Source organism: Ranitomeya variabilis, chromosome 6 (assembly GCF_051348905.1).
Source record: "Ranitomeya variabilis isolate aRanVar5 chromosome 6, aRanVar5.hap1, whole genome shotgun sequence".
Lineage (NCBI taxonomy): Eukaryota > Metazoa > Chordata > Amphibia > Anura > Dendrobatidae > Ranitomeya > Ranitomeya variabilis.
Window position 1 is genome coordinate 16414811 of NC_135237.1, and position 12741 is coordinate 16427551.

Genomic DNA, 12741 nt, shown 5'->3' on the forward strand with positions numbered 1-12741 from the left:
GCTTGGAGAGGGATCCACACTGAGACTTCTGCCAAAAGGGCAACTATTCACATCCCCCAAATCTTTATAAGGGATGGAGTTCAGCCATCTATAGTGGAATCTCTATACAGCCACCACTAGGAGAAGCTCACTACATATTTATACAGTCACCACTAGAGGGAGCTCACTACATACAGATTTATACAGCCACCACTAGAAGCTCACTACATATTTATACAGTCACCACTAGAGGGAGCTCACTACATACAGATTTATACAGTCACCACTAGGGGGAGCTCACTACATACAGATTTATACAGTCACCACTAGGGGGAGCTCACTACATACAGATTTATTCAGCCATCACTAGAGAAATCACCACGTACAGATTTATACAGTCACCACTAGGGGGAGCTCACTACATATAGATCGTAGCACCTGCGTCTCTGCCTGCAGTCCTTCTCTCCCTGGGGAGACATCAGCGTATTCACCGTCAAGGCTTCCGTCCTGCTCCTTCCGGGTCTGCTGCTGCCCAGGGTGCGTGCACTCCTAGCAGGTCTCCAGGCTCTGTGCTTAGAGCACACGTACACTTCCTCTTTCTTAAAGGGGCCACGCACGTTCCTCTTGAGTGTCCCCAGCCAATAGCTGGAGGTCTCTTACTATTTAAAGCGCCACCTCCAACATGGAGGTGCCTGTGCAATTTTGTGAGTTTGTTCCTAACATGCTTGTTAGTTCTCAGGTCCCGGTACTGGTATCTTAGCCAGCTGCACCCGCCAGTGCCCATCTCTCCGTCAGACTGTCCTGTCTGCACCTGCGGTTCCTGTCATCTTCTCTGCCTGCCTGCATCTGTTGGACACTTCCCTGGGCCATCCCAGCTATCCGTTCCTAGGGGTCAGCTGCCATCTACCGAAGGTCAGTCCGGGAGTAGCACCTGGATCACTTCCCTTGTCTTTCCACGGACCTCGGTGTTGTTAGTTGCTGCATGTCCGTGGTCAGATTGGGTGAAGCTCCTAGTCACGCCCTTCCATGCCTTCCTTGGGCTTTGGCAAAGTGGTTCCACCACCCAGCTCATTACATAGATTTATACATCCACCACTAGAGGGAGCTCATTATATACAGGTTTATGCAGCCGCCACTTGCTGTATAAATCTGTATGCGATGATCTCCCCCTAGTGGTGGCTTCAATAAAAAAAAAGGCCTTCAATAAAAAAAAGTACAAGCCGTTCAGTGATGGGTCTTCTCCTACCACAGGTCCTATGTTTGTTACCAAACAATCAGTATTCAAGCAGATAATCCTTCCGAGGATGATTACCCGACATTCCAACAGTCAAACTGCAGCAAAGGATACAGAATATCTCCCAGAATAGAGGATGTTATGCAAGACAGAAATCCCAAAGCATTTTTCCCAGTTTAAAGCAAGTTTATTATTGCAATTATTTTGTTCAGTTATCTTTTGTTTACTTATTTCCTCTTTTTTCCAATTTTTAAAGAACTTCAGTCTGGCACTTTTTGGCCTGTGAAGGAAATGAAGAGTTTAAAAATCTTGCACAAAAAAATGAAACATTAATTAATCTAAAACAAATGTTAATACCTTTAAATGCCGGGAGGATTGGGGGGATTGGGGCCACCTCAGTGCCAAGCGGCAGCTGCAAAAGGAAACCGTAGCTATTCTAGGGTACATGTGTGAGCATTAATGAAGACTGCATTTGCATCCGATGTGATTTGCACAGAGGTTATTTTAATTTTTGCTTCAGGAAATGCTCCTTTTTTAAGGGGAATTTTTTGGAGGAATTTTTAAATTTCCTAAAGCAGTTTTTCAAGTTTTATTTGAAGCATTTTTTTTTTTTTGCCAACTTCTGATTTGACAATGGCTAGTTTGGAATGTATTCCATCAGGAGACATGAACTTTTTTCCCTCCCAACAGGCATTTATCAAAAGCTGAAAAGAATGAAAATTACTCGAAAGGCTGAACGGATGCGCAACAAAGTGCTTTTACAATAGGAATGAAAAGTAAGAGTGTGTCAAGCGTTCTTTGCGTAATTGTTTACAGCCGACCTGCTCCAAAGGACTCCTAAAAAAATAAGTCTGTGTGCGAATTGCCTTAGAGTTGGGTAAATGCAATATAAACCTTAATTAATATTGATGAGCGAGCGTGCTGTGATAATGTGCTTATCTGAGCGCGCTCGGGTGTTATCCGAGTATCTTGGCGTGCTCGAATAATATGTTCCAGTCCCTGCGGCTGCAGCACATGTGAGGACTGTCTAGCAGGCAAAGCATTGCGTTTATTAGCAGTTGTCTAAGAGCCGCAGGGACTGGAACATACTACTCGTGCACGCTGACGATGCTCGGATAACACCCTAGTGTGCCCAGGTAGCACCTTACCCGAGCCCGTTCACTCATCACTATTAGGCTACGTTCACATTTGCGTTCCGTCGGGCGCAGCCGCGGCGACGCATGCGTCATGCGCCCCTATATTTAACATGGGGGGCGCATGGACATGCGTTGTGTTGCGTTTTGTGACGCATGCGTTTTTTGGGCGCAAGCGTCAGGGTGCAGAGGACGCAGCATGTTGCATTTTTTTGCGCTATAAAAATGAACGCGTGTGTCACAAAATGCTGCGTTTTGCATGCGTTTTTGCGTGCGTTGTGCGTTGCGTCGCCAACGCAGCACACAACAACGCAAATGTGAACGTAGCCTTACTTAGCCTCAGTAGTTGCCCATCATTGTGGATTCACATGGCCGGGAGATAACAGACATTTAACATTGAGTGTCACTAATCATGTTCCTTTCTAACTTTGCCAATTACATATAATTGCACCTCCAGGATCTCGTCTCCTTTTTCTACTGTACATAGATGCGATTCTGCTGGAACCTGCTCTGCCGCCTTGTGGAGGGGTCTTTTGAACTTTCTTTACCCGAGGCGATGAGATTTTACCCCCCAGTTGCCCAGACCTGTGCCTACTATAGATAATAACCCGGGCCTCGCGCCCACACGGCCAAGGCCACAGGCGCAGGCTCAGGTTTGTGAACAGTATGATTAACTCGCGGTTATTCTACAAGTATTTTTCCCTCTTTGATCCCTTACCGTAGATACATGACATTGCAGAACACAGACCTGTCTCCGCCGTGCACAATGCAGACCTATTATAACCAAAATGAAGATGGCAGCGCACGTTCCTCTTACAGCCAGGGGGTGCACAAGATGTGGTCCTTTTTCTTCCTCATCATGGGAATGTTTTGTGGAGTCTAAAAACACACCGTAAGGTAAACTCAGTATTGTAGAACACAAGAGATGTCATATGTCTCCAGTCTTGAGGAGAGGTACAATCACAGGGGTTGTCAGGTCTGTATAACACAGCCTGCGCCTGCAGTATATGGAGCAGGCTCAGCTCTACTCACTAGGCAGTAACAGTCTATTTGTCAGTGCACAATAGTCTACGAGAAAAAAAAAAAGAGTAGCATAAAAGCACTGTGTGAGGAGGACTAGGAAAAAGCTGAGGAATGGAAACACTATAGGAGCCCGGCATGTAATATGGGTTCGGTTCCCGCCATCTCTGTATGTTATGTGCCGTATACGGGGGCCCTGCATTCAGTACATGCCAATCTTCGGAGCTTAATAGCAGGATGAAATGTAATTTTTCTACTCAAGCATCGATTGGTCTTTGTCTGGATGTGACCCCAGGACTTCCGCCCCAGCTTCCTACCTGGGTCACGGCACGCCGATTGAGGGCCATGTACGACCAGCACCATAGATCTGCTTTGGTTCAGCTCCTGAAAGGTCACCGTGTACAGTCCCGAGTCGTTCAGCTGGATGTTCCTGAGCAGGAGGGAGGCATTTTCTGGGTAGAAGACCACCCTACGCTGAAACCTCCCCACCACAATATGATACTCATTCCTAATCGCGAGGGCTGGAGGCTCCCCCGAGCCAGACAGGGTCATCTCCGAAAACAGAACAATAGAATTTTCGTGGCTCCAAGTGATCTGCAGCATGGCCGGAGGCTGAGGGACACTGTAGGTGACCGGCAGAAGAACAGAGTCACCGACTACCCCCTCTACAGGCTCCATGGGGACCGTGATATTTAGGGCTCTGGAGAGACCTGTAATAAAATAAACCATTAATAATTATTTAAAAAAAAATCCTTTAAGGAGTCACTGGTTTAGGAAAACCCAATTTTAGATACATCAGTCAGAAATCCTAAGGGTAACCTAAGAGAGTATGGTACTCCATTAAGGGCTCTCATCTAGAGTCTTTGGACGTCCTTCAAGAACATTCACATAATTGTCATTGTGATGGCTGTAATACGTCACCTGTTGGAGGGAAAGTTAAACAAGATCAATGCACTGCCAGGGTCCAGACCAGTTCACCTCCCTCAGCTGTTACATTTCTATGGGTATTTTTTCATGCACATATGTCTTGTATCTGTGACCTGTGATTATAATGGCCATTCCTATTCAGACCTTGGCTCACTTATGGACCCTCCTTCTGCATGACCTCCTCGATCTGACCCGGCTTCCTGACCAGTCCTGCTACCCAGCCCCACTGACAAGCAGCTACTCTGAAGACTCAACCTTGGGGCCCTGTGTAAGTCACATCCCTGTTATTAGGTAACGGCCAGGGATCTTTGGGACCTGATAGTCAATGTAGTTCCACAAAGTCTGTCCATAGAAGCCCTATGAAAAAAAACGGTCAGATGACCTCTGACAGAGCCATGTTACTGTACTGAACATGTATAAAGTGCATTCAACCCCTTCATCACCCCAAACATGAACACACTGAATAAAGTAACCGACTACGTGATAGATCTCCTAGACTAATAGATCCTAGACCAGATCTCGTTTCCATTGCAGAATAGACCACATTTATACAGACCCCAGACAATGCCCCTAACACAGACCCTCAACCTGTCCACCATGTATACAGACTTCAGACCAACAATTAAAGGGATTATCCAGGATTAGAGAACCTATAGCTGCTTTCTCCTACCTGTCTACGGATTGTGTGTGGTATCGCACTCTTCTTCTCTCCCAGCATAGTAGGACTTGGGAGTGAAGATGGGGCACTAGGGGCTGAGGAGTGCAGGAATGGGGAGCAGCATGTACAACTTTAAAAAAAAGCCACAGCTTTCTCGAGTTAATGTGATCTACAAAATCTAAAACATTTTTGGTAGAGTTAGCAATTATAGGAAGCTACAGGTAAAGATGCTACAGATAAGTAACGGCAAACAAATGCAGAGCACGAATATGCACACACCTGTTGAGGGCATTTTTCCGCAGTATGTGGTTTCGGCTAAAGATAACTGAATACAAGCATATATCAGTGAGGGTAAGGTGGCGACATCTAGGACGACTATGTCTGTGTAGCCATCTGGGTATTAGCAAGCACTGGGCTTCCAGAACTGCAACCGTGTAACCAGCGGGACAAACCAAAGAGGACTGTATCTTTGTAACCGGCTGAGCAAACAGAAGAGTCTCGCGGCTTCCAGGACTGTATCTGTATCACCAGCTGAACAAACAGAAGAGTCACGGGCTTCCAGGACTGCATATCCATCAAGACCATGAACATACAGTAGCATGTAAAAGTTTGGGCACCCCTGGTCAACATGACTATTATTGTGAACATTTGAGCAAGTTGAAGATTAAATAATCTCTAAAATGCCTAAAGTTACAGATGACATTTCCGTTGTATTTTGGGCACATATATATGTATACTGTCATCTTTTATAGTTTAACAATTACAAATAGGAAAAAAGGGCTCCTGCAAAAGTTTGTGCACCTTGGAGATTTGTGTGCTCAGATATCTTTCACCAAGGTTTCAGAACTTAATTACCTTGTTAGGGTTAGGGCTCGTTCACTATCATCGTTAGGAAAGGCCAGGTGATGCAAATTGTCCAGCGTAATAAAGACCCAGCCTCCTCTAACCTTGTGCCAAAAAACAGCAGCCATGGGATCTTCTAAACAGCTGCCAAGCACTCTAAAAATGAAAATGGTAGAGGCCACAAAGCAGGAGGAGGCTACAAAAAAATAGCAAAGTGTTTTCAAGTTGCCCTTTCCTCAGTTTGAAATGTAATGAAGAAACAGTGGAGGTCAAGATAAGGTCTGCAAGACCAAGCAATATTTCAGTGATAGCTGCTCATAGGATTACTAGAAAGGCAAAACAGATCCCCCGCTTGATTGGAAAAAAAACTTGAAAAAGATTTAGAAGACTCTGGAGTTGTGATACATTGTTCTACTGTTCAGAGACTCCTGCACAAATATGGTCTTTATGGAAGAGTCATCAGAAGAAAACCTCTCCTGCGTTCTCACCATAAAAAATCAGCGTAAGTATGCAAAAGAACAGCTAAACAAGCCTGATGCATTTTGGAAACAAGTCCTGGGGATCGATGAGGCTAAAATAGAACTCTGTGGCCACAATGATCAAAGGTATTTGTGGAGAAAAAAGGACAGAGAATTTCAGGAAAAGAATATCTTGCCAACCATTAAGCATGGGGGTGGCTCAATCATGCTTTGGGGTTGTGCTGCAGTCAGTGGCACGGTGTCACGCCGTTCTGTCTGTATCTGGTTTTCGGCATGACAATGCATGTTTGCTTTAACCCTTTACTCTTTTCCCCCTAATTGAGCTGGGATACTGTTGGCTGTTACCTGAATGGAGCCTTCTCAGTTCCCTGCTCTGCTGCGAAGCAGTACATGGGTGGTTAGGTCTTTTCTATTGCTTAACCATCCGCATGTGCGGTCCCTGGTTGCCGTTGTGGAAGCTGTCCGCGGATTGCGAGGTCATTTGCAGCTGGTACATGACTTTCCACGGGTCAGTGCATGCAGTCACAGCCAGGTGCCCTAAGCCACAGTTCCTGCACTGATTGTGCTGTAATGGTTTCTGTTGGTGCTTAGGGTGTGCACGGCCACACCTCCCCTGCTTTTATCAGGGTTTGAGTGTGTACTTGAAATGTTGTCCCCAGCCAATTGCTGAGGGGCAGCTCCTATATAAAGTTCCTCTGCCCTATGGGCGGGGCCTGAGCTACTCACAAAGCTCCTGAACTTTGTTATGTGTGTTTGTGTTCCTGCACCTCTCCTATGTTTTTGGTTCCAAAGTTCTTGCCATGATTCCTGTTTTGTCCTGTTCTGGCACCTGTTTTTAAGGCGGTATATCCAGGAAAGAGTCCTTGATCCTGTACCCAAACCTGTCTGAACTGTGTCTGCTGTGATTATGTTCCTGGAATCCCTCTGCATTTGGAGTCCCGCACCCAGTGACTTTGAGTCTCCTGTAACCAGTGTTTCTGCTGAGCATCTACTACTCTGTGCTCTGACTACCATGCGGTGCTAGCTCCTGGCAGGTCCAGCAATCCTGCGGTTCTAGCACCATCCCGCTTGAGTTCCTTCCTAGGTCCAATGCCCGGAGCCTGATGACCACGGTCTGGAGCTTCGAGCCAGATGACTGTGGTGGTGCCTGTAGGTCGTGCCGTTTTATTGTGTATCGCTTTTCATAATCATAGAAATTATACTTCAACCAATCAGCAGAAGAACACGCTCACAGTTCTTAACCTATAAGAATGCAGGAAAAACTTAACCCATGAGTATACAGAAAAACCGGAGAAAAACATATACTCACAGGTGCCTCAAAGTCTTATCTAGCGATACACCCCCGAGTCCCTTCCCTGGCTCGAGTCCGAAGACTCAAGGTCTTTATACCAATTATGAACCATAGCCTAGTTGCATACCAGGCTTGTGAACAACAAGATAAAGTTAACTTCATGGCAGCTGTAACCTTTTACCTAATTAACAGAATTTATCTTTAACAACAAGAAAATGGAGTCAAAAGCACAAAATGGAGAATCTTTCTTAATTTGTCCCTTCACACTGTGTGACTTTACTTTAGTAAACTTTACTTTCTCTATACCTGAAGTTGTGCGGTGTAATCAAGTCCTACGAGTCTCTTTGTCCACATGCTCACCTGCCACAGGACCCTGGTCTCTGCCCTCCCCTAATTCGGGTAGGCCCGGATCCCCCTCTGCGGTATGAAGGGTCTGTAATGCGTCCCCGGGGGACGCGCGCCCCATGCCTTTTGAGGTCGGTTGGCTTGGGGGCGTCTATGGGCTGGGCCGCTTCACCAGCTGCAGCTGACCATGACACACGGGGAACATTTCACGGGAAGAGGGAATAATGGATTCAATTAAATTTCCACAAAATCTTGATGCAAACATAACACATCTGTAAAACCTGAAGGTGAGAAGAGGAAGAGGATGGCTGCTATAAATGGATAATGACCCTAAACACACGTCAAAATCCACATTAGACGACCTCAAAAGGAGCAAGTTGAAGGTTTTACAATGGCCCTCACAGTCCCCGGATCGGAACATCATTGAAAATCTGTGGCGAGACCTCAAAATAGCAGAGGATGCAAGACGCCCCAGGAATCTCACAGAACTAGAGGAATTCCACCAGGAAGAACAGATGAAAATCCCTCACACAAGAATTGAAAGACTCTTGTCTGGCTACAAGAAGCGTTTACAAGCTGCAATACTTTCAAAAGGGGTGTTACTAGGTACTAACAATGCAAGGTGCCCAAACTTTTGCATGGGCCCATTTTCCTTTTTGTAAGTTTTAAAACGTGGTTCACTGGTTAGCACAGGGGTCCTGGGTTCAAATCCCACTGAGAATGACATCTGCCAGGAGTTTGTATGTTCTCCCCAAGTTTGCATGGGTTTCCTCCGGGTTCTCTGGTTTCCTCCCACACTCCAAAGACATACTGATAGGGAATTTAGATTGTGAGCCCCAATGTGCACAGTGGTGATAATACCTGTAAAGCGCTGTGGAATTGATGGCGCTATGTAAAAAAAATATTTCAATGCCCTCAGTGGTTGATGCCTTTTAATGGTGAACTGAAAAGATGGTAACAAATTGCAGCTTTCGAGACTACTCCGGTCTTTTCATCAGGCAGAGAATAATACAAAATCTGGAAAATCACATATTTATACACAGGACACAGGAATAATGCCATAGATAACACAAGTGATGGGAACTTCAACTTACTTAACTGTTCTCAGTAACAGTAATTTTGACTAGGGGTGCCCAAACGTTTACATGCCACTGTATAAGGACCATCGACAAACTCTATAGGTGAGAAGCTTTGACCTCCTTCATATTGAATCAATAAACTATGTTACTCTTATAAATCATGTCCCATTACAGTGCAACAAGAGGCATCTGGAAGGGAGCACATACTTTTGCACAGGGCTTTATTTTCTTCCAGCCAGGCACACTATATACCTACACACTGAAATCATTCCCCTAGATCTCTGTGTTTGGGTCATTGTGTGGCTTTGTACAGGTCACTTACCGATCAGCAGCACATGGGCGCAGAGGCGTATAAGCGACGGCTTCGGAGCGGGCTTCATCTCTGAGGCTGTCTGCAGCGGACAGGACGAATGGCAGGAAATGAACTGCTCAAGTATATATATACTTTCACCGATGTCAGGTGACCGCAGAGACAGAGCGCGGGACTCAGAATTTTATTTTATACATTAAGCCTACGGACTACAAATAGTTGAAAGAGGACAACCCCTGTAAAAAATATCCTGTCTTATTTATGTGGACATTATATATAGTGTATATACGATATGATACGGTACACTTTATTGATCCCGGGGGAAATTACGGTATTACAGCAGCAATACAAACAGCAGTACATAAAATATGAGGACACAAATCTTGCACAGGTATACCAACATTACATAACAAATAAATGTGGGTAGTCCAGGTATATAAGTCGCTGTTAATTGACATTTGTACACCAGCAATCAGACATTGTTGTCTACCACCCTTAGGAAATGATTATACATCCCCATAGCAGTAGGCACAAACGATTTCCTGTATTTCTCCTTCTTGCACCTTAGTAGGATTAGACGGCTGCTGAATGTGCTCTTCTGCTCGTATAGCGGGGTGTATTATTGATCATTATAGCCCTACACTTCTTCTGAATTCTATCCTCCAATACCTCCTCAGAAGAGTCCAGATGGAGGCCAACAGCCGCGCTTGCCTTCTTGATAAGTTTTGGAGCTTATTAGCGTCAGCTACTCGCACACTACTGCCCCAGGATATGATAGCAAAAAAGATGGCGCTTGCCACAACGGACTGGTAGAAAATTTCCAGCATTTTACTGCACACATTGAACGACCTGAGCTTCCGAAGAAAGTACCGTCTGCTCATTCCCTTCTTGTAAACCTTTTCCGTATGACACCTCCAATCGAGTTTACTGTCAAGGTGAACCCTCAAATAATTGTAGCTCTCAACCATCTCCACCTCCTGGCCAGCAATATTGATCGGTAAGGAATCCTCCTTTTTCTTTCTATAACTTACCACCAACTCCTTGGTTTTCACATTTAGCTCTAGACAGTTAGTCCGGCACCAATCCACAAAGTCAGAAACCGCCCTTCTATATTCCTCCTCCCCCGGCCCCCCACAATGCCCCCTACAATCACTGAGTCATCTGAGAATTTTTGGAGGTGACAAAAATCTGATTTATACTGAAAGTCAGCTGTATACAATGTGAAGAGGAAGGGCGACAGCACTGTACCCCGAGGGGCTCCAACACTGCTCCGTACACTGCCAGATACCACCTCCCCCATCCTTACAAACTGCGACCTGTCCGTCAGGTAGTCGTTTATCCGGTTCTCCATCCCCTCCTCTACCGCCATATCAGTCATCTTATTACGTAGTAAGGGCGGCTGTAAGGTATTGAAAGCACTTGAGAAGTCAAAAAACATGGCGCGAACTACAGATCCATCATTGTCCAAGAATGAATGTACTGTATGTAGCAGAGACACTACAGCATCATCCACCCCAATCTCTGCTGGTACGCACATATTAGGGGGTCAGTGTAGGCCCTCACCCTCGGACACAAGTAGGCGAGTATTATTCTCTCCAAGGACTTCATAGCATGTGATGTTAAGGCCACTGGACGATAGTCTTGTAGGGACGTTGGAAAAGTGGTCTTAGGAACCCGCACCAGGCAGGTGGCCTTCCACAGTTCTGGTACCCCCTGTGATTGAAGGCTCCAGTTAAACAGGTGCTGGAAGACAGTACACAGTTGGTTTGCGCTCGCTCTGAGGACACGTGGACTGAGGCCATCGGGCCCAGCTGCTTTGCCAATAACAAGTCTACTAAACTGTTTTCTCACGTCGCTTTGGGAGACGGTGAAAGCAGGCAGCTTATCCCCCAATGTCAATGCTGCCGATCCTTTCCCAGCTCCATCCCCCATTCCTGATGACGCTGTGCTTGTGTTGCTGATTCTGTTGAAAAACTCATTAATTTCACTAGCCAAGGGCAGATCCACTTCCCAACGCTCCAGCTTTGCCTTAAACCTAGTTAGCTGTTTCATGCCAGACCACACCTCCATGGAATTGTTGTCTGATAATTTATTTTCTAATTTAATTCGGAACGCCTCACGGGCATTCTTAATTTTCCCCTTTACACGGTGTTCCAAATTATTATGCAAATAATATTTCCTCATATTTTCTCTACGTTACCTAGCTGAATTGCAGTCATTGTTATTTTCCAGTCATCTACTATTGTAGTATAATTGCAATGTTTTGGAACAAACAGTTCCAAAACAGTTATGAAAACAGAATCTTTTTAAAAAAAATAAACACTCAAAAATGCATGTTCCAAATTATTATGCACAGCAGAGTTTTCAACCTTTTTTTTTTTTATTTTGAACAAAAAAATGGTCAATTGTGAAGTTGGAAGCATTATCAGCTTATTACAAAATGAAATCAAACAGTTTAAGTGAAAACTTTATTCTAGGTGATGTTACATTTGCACATAGGACCCCTTGTTGGAAAGAAGCTTCTGAACTCTCTCGTCCATTGAATTTGTCAGTTTTTGGATGGTTTCTGCTCCAATTGTTTTGCATGTGGACAGAATCCCCTCCCAGAGCTGTTGCTTAGATGTGAACTGCCTCCCGCCATCATAGACACTCCTTTTGATGATGCTCCAGAGGTTCTCAATGGGGTTGAGGCCAGGGGAAGATGGTGGCCACACCATAAGGTTGTCCTCTTTTATGCCCATAGCAGCCAGAGATGCAGATGTGTTTTTTGCAGCATGAGACGGTGCATTATCATGCATGAAAATGATCTTGCTGCGGAAAGCACGGTTCTTCCTCTTGAACCATGGCAGGAGGTGTTGTTTTAGAAACTCCACATAGATTATGGAGTTCATCTTTACCCCTTCAGGGATCATAAAGGGGCCGACAATCTCTCTCCCCATGATTCCAGCCAAAAACATTACTCCACCTCCTCCTTGTTGGCGCCTTAGCCGTGTTTTCATGGGGTGTCCATCAACCAGCCATCCTCCACTCCATCCATCTGGACCATCGAGCGTTGCACGGCACTCATCGGTGAACAAAACAGTTTGGGAGTCAGTCTTCATGTATCGTTTGGCCCACTGGAGCTGGTTCTGCTTGTGTGCAGTGGATAGAGGTGGTCGACAGGATGGCTTACGCACAGCTGCAAACCTCTGAAGGACCCTGCATCTTGTTGTTCTGGGGACGTTGGAGGCACCAGCAGCTTAAAAAACTTGTCTGCTGCTATGACAAGGCATTTTTGCAGCTGCTCTTTTAACCTTACGCAATTGCCTGTTGGAAAGAGTCCTCAATGTTTCCTTATCAGCACGCACACGTGTGTGCCGGGAATCAGCTACATACTTCTTGATTGTGCAATGATCACGATGAAGTGTCTTGGCAATGTTGATTGTAGTCATGCCTTGACCTAA

General features: G+C 45.4%; 1 protein-coding gene across 3 annotated transcripts in view; it reads right to left on the minus strand.

The window, feature by feature from the left end:
* Window positions 1–1348: 1348 nt before the first annotated feature.
* Window positions 1349–12741, minus strand: part of LOC143781364 (HEPACAM family member 2-like) — a 29661-nt gene continuing 18268 nt past the window's right edge. The window contains exons 1-4 of one of the 3 annotated variants that reach the window (XM_077267933.1): window positions 9311–9489; window positions 3684–4076; window positions 3095–3225; window positions 1349–1493 (exon numbers count right to left, since the gene is read on the minus strand). In XM_077267933.1, coding sequence (XP_077124048.1) covers window positions 1464–1493; window positions 3095–3225; window positions 3684–4076; window positions 9311–9368 — 612 coding nt within the window. In that variant the 5' untranslated portion in view covers window positions 9369–9489 and the 3' untranslated portion in view covers window positions 1349–1463. Of the gene's footprint in view, window positions 1494–3064; window positions 3226–3683; window positions 4077–9310; window positions 9490–12741 lie in introns of those variants that run through there. The other 2 variants (XM_077267932.1, XM_077267934.1) reach the window with 2 other exon arrangements.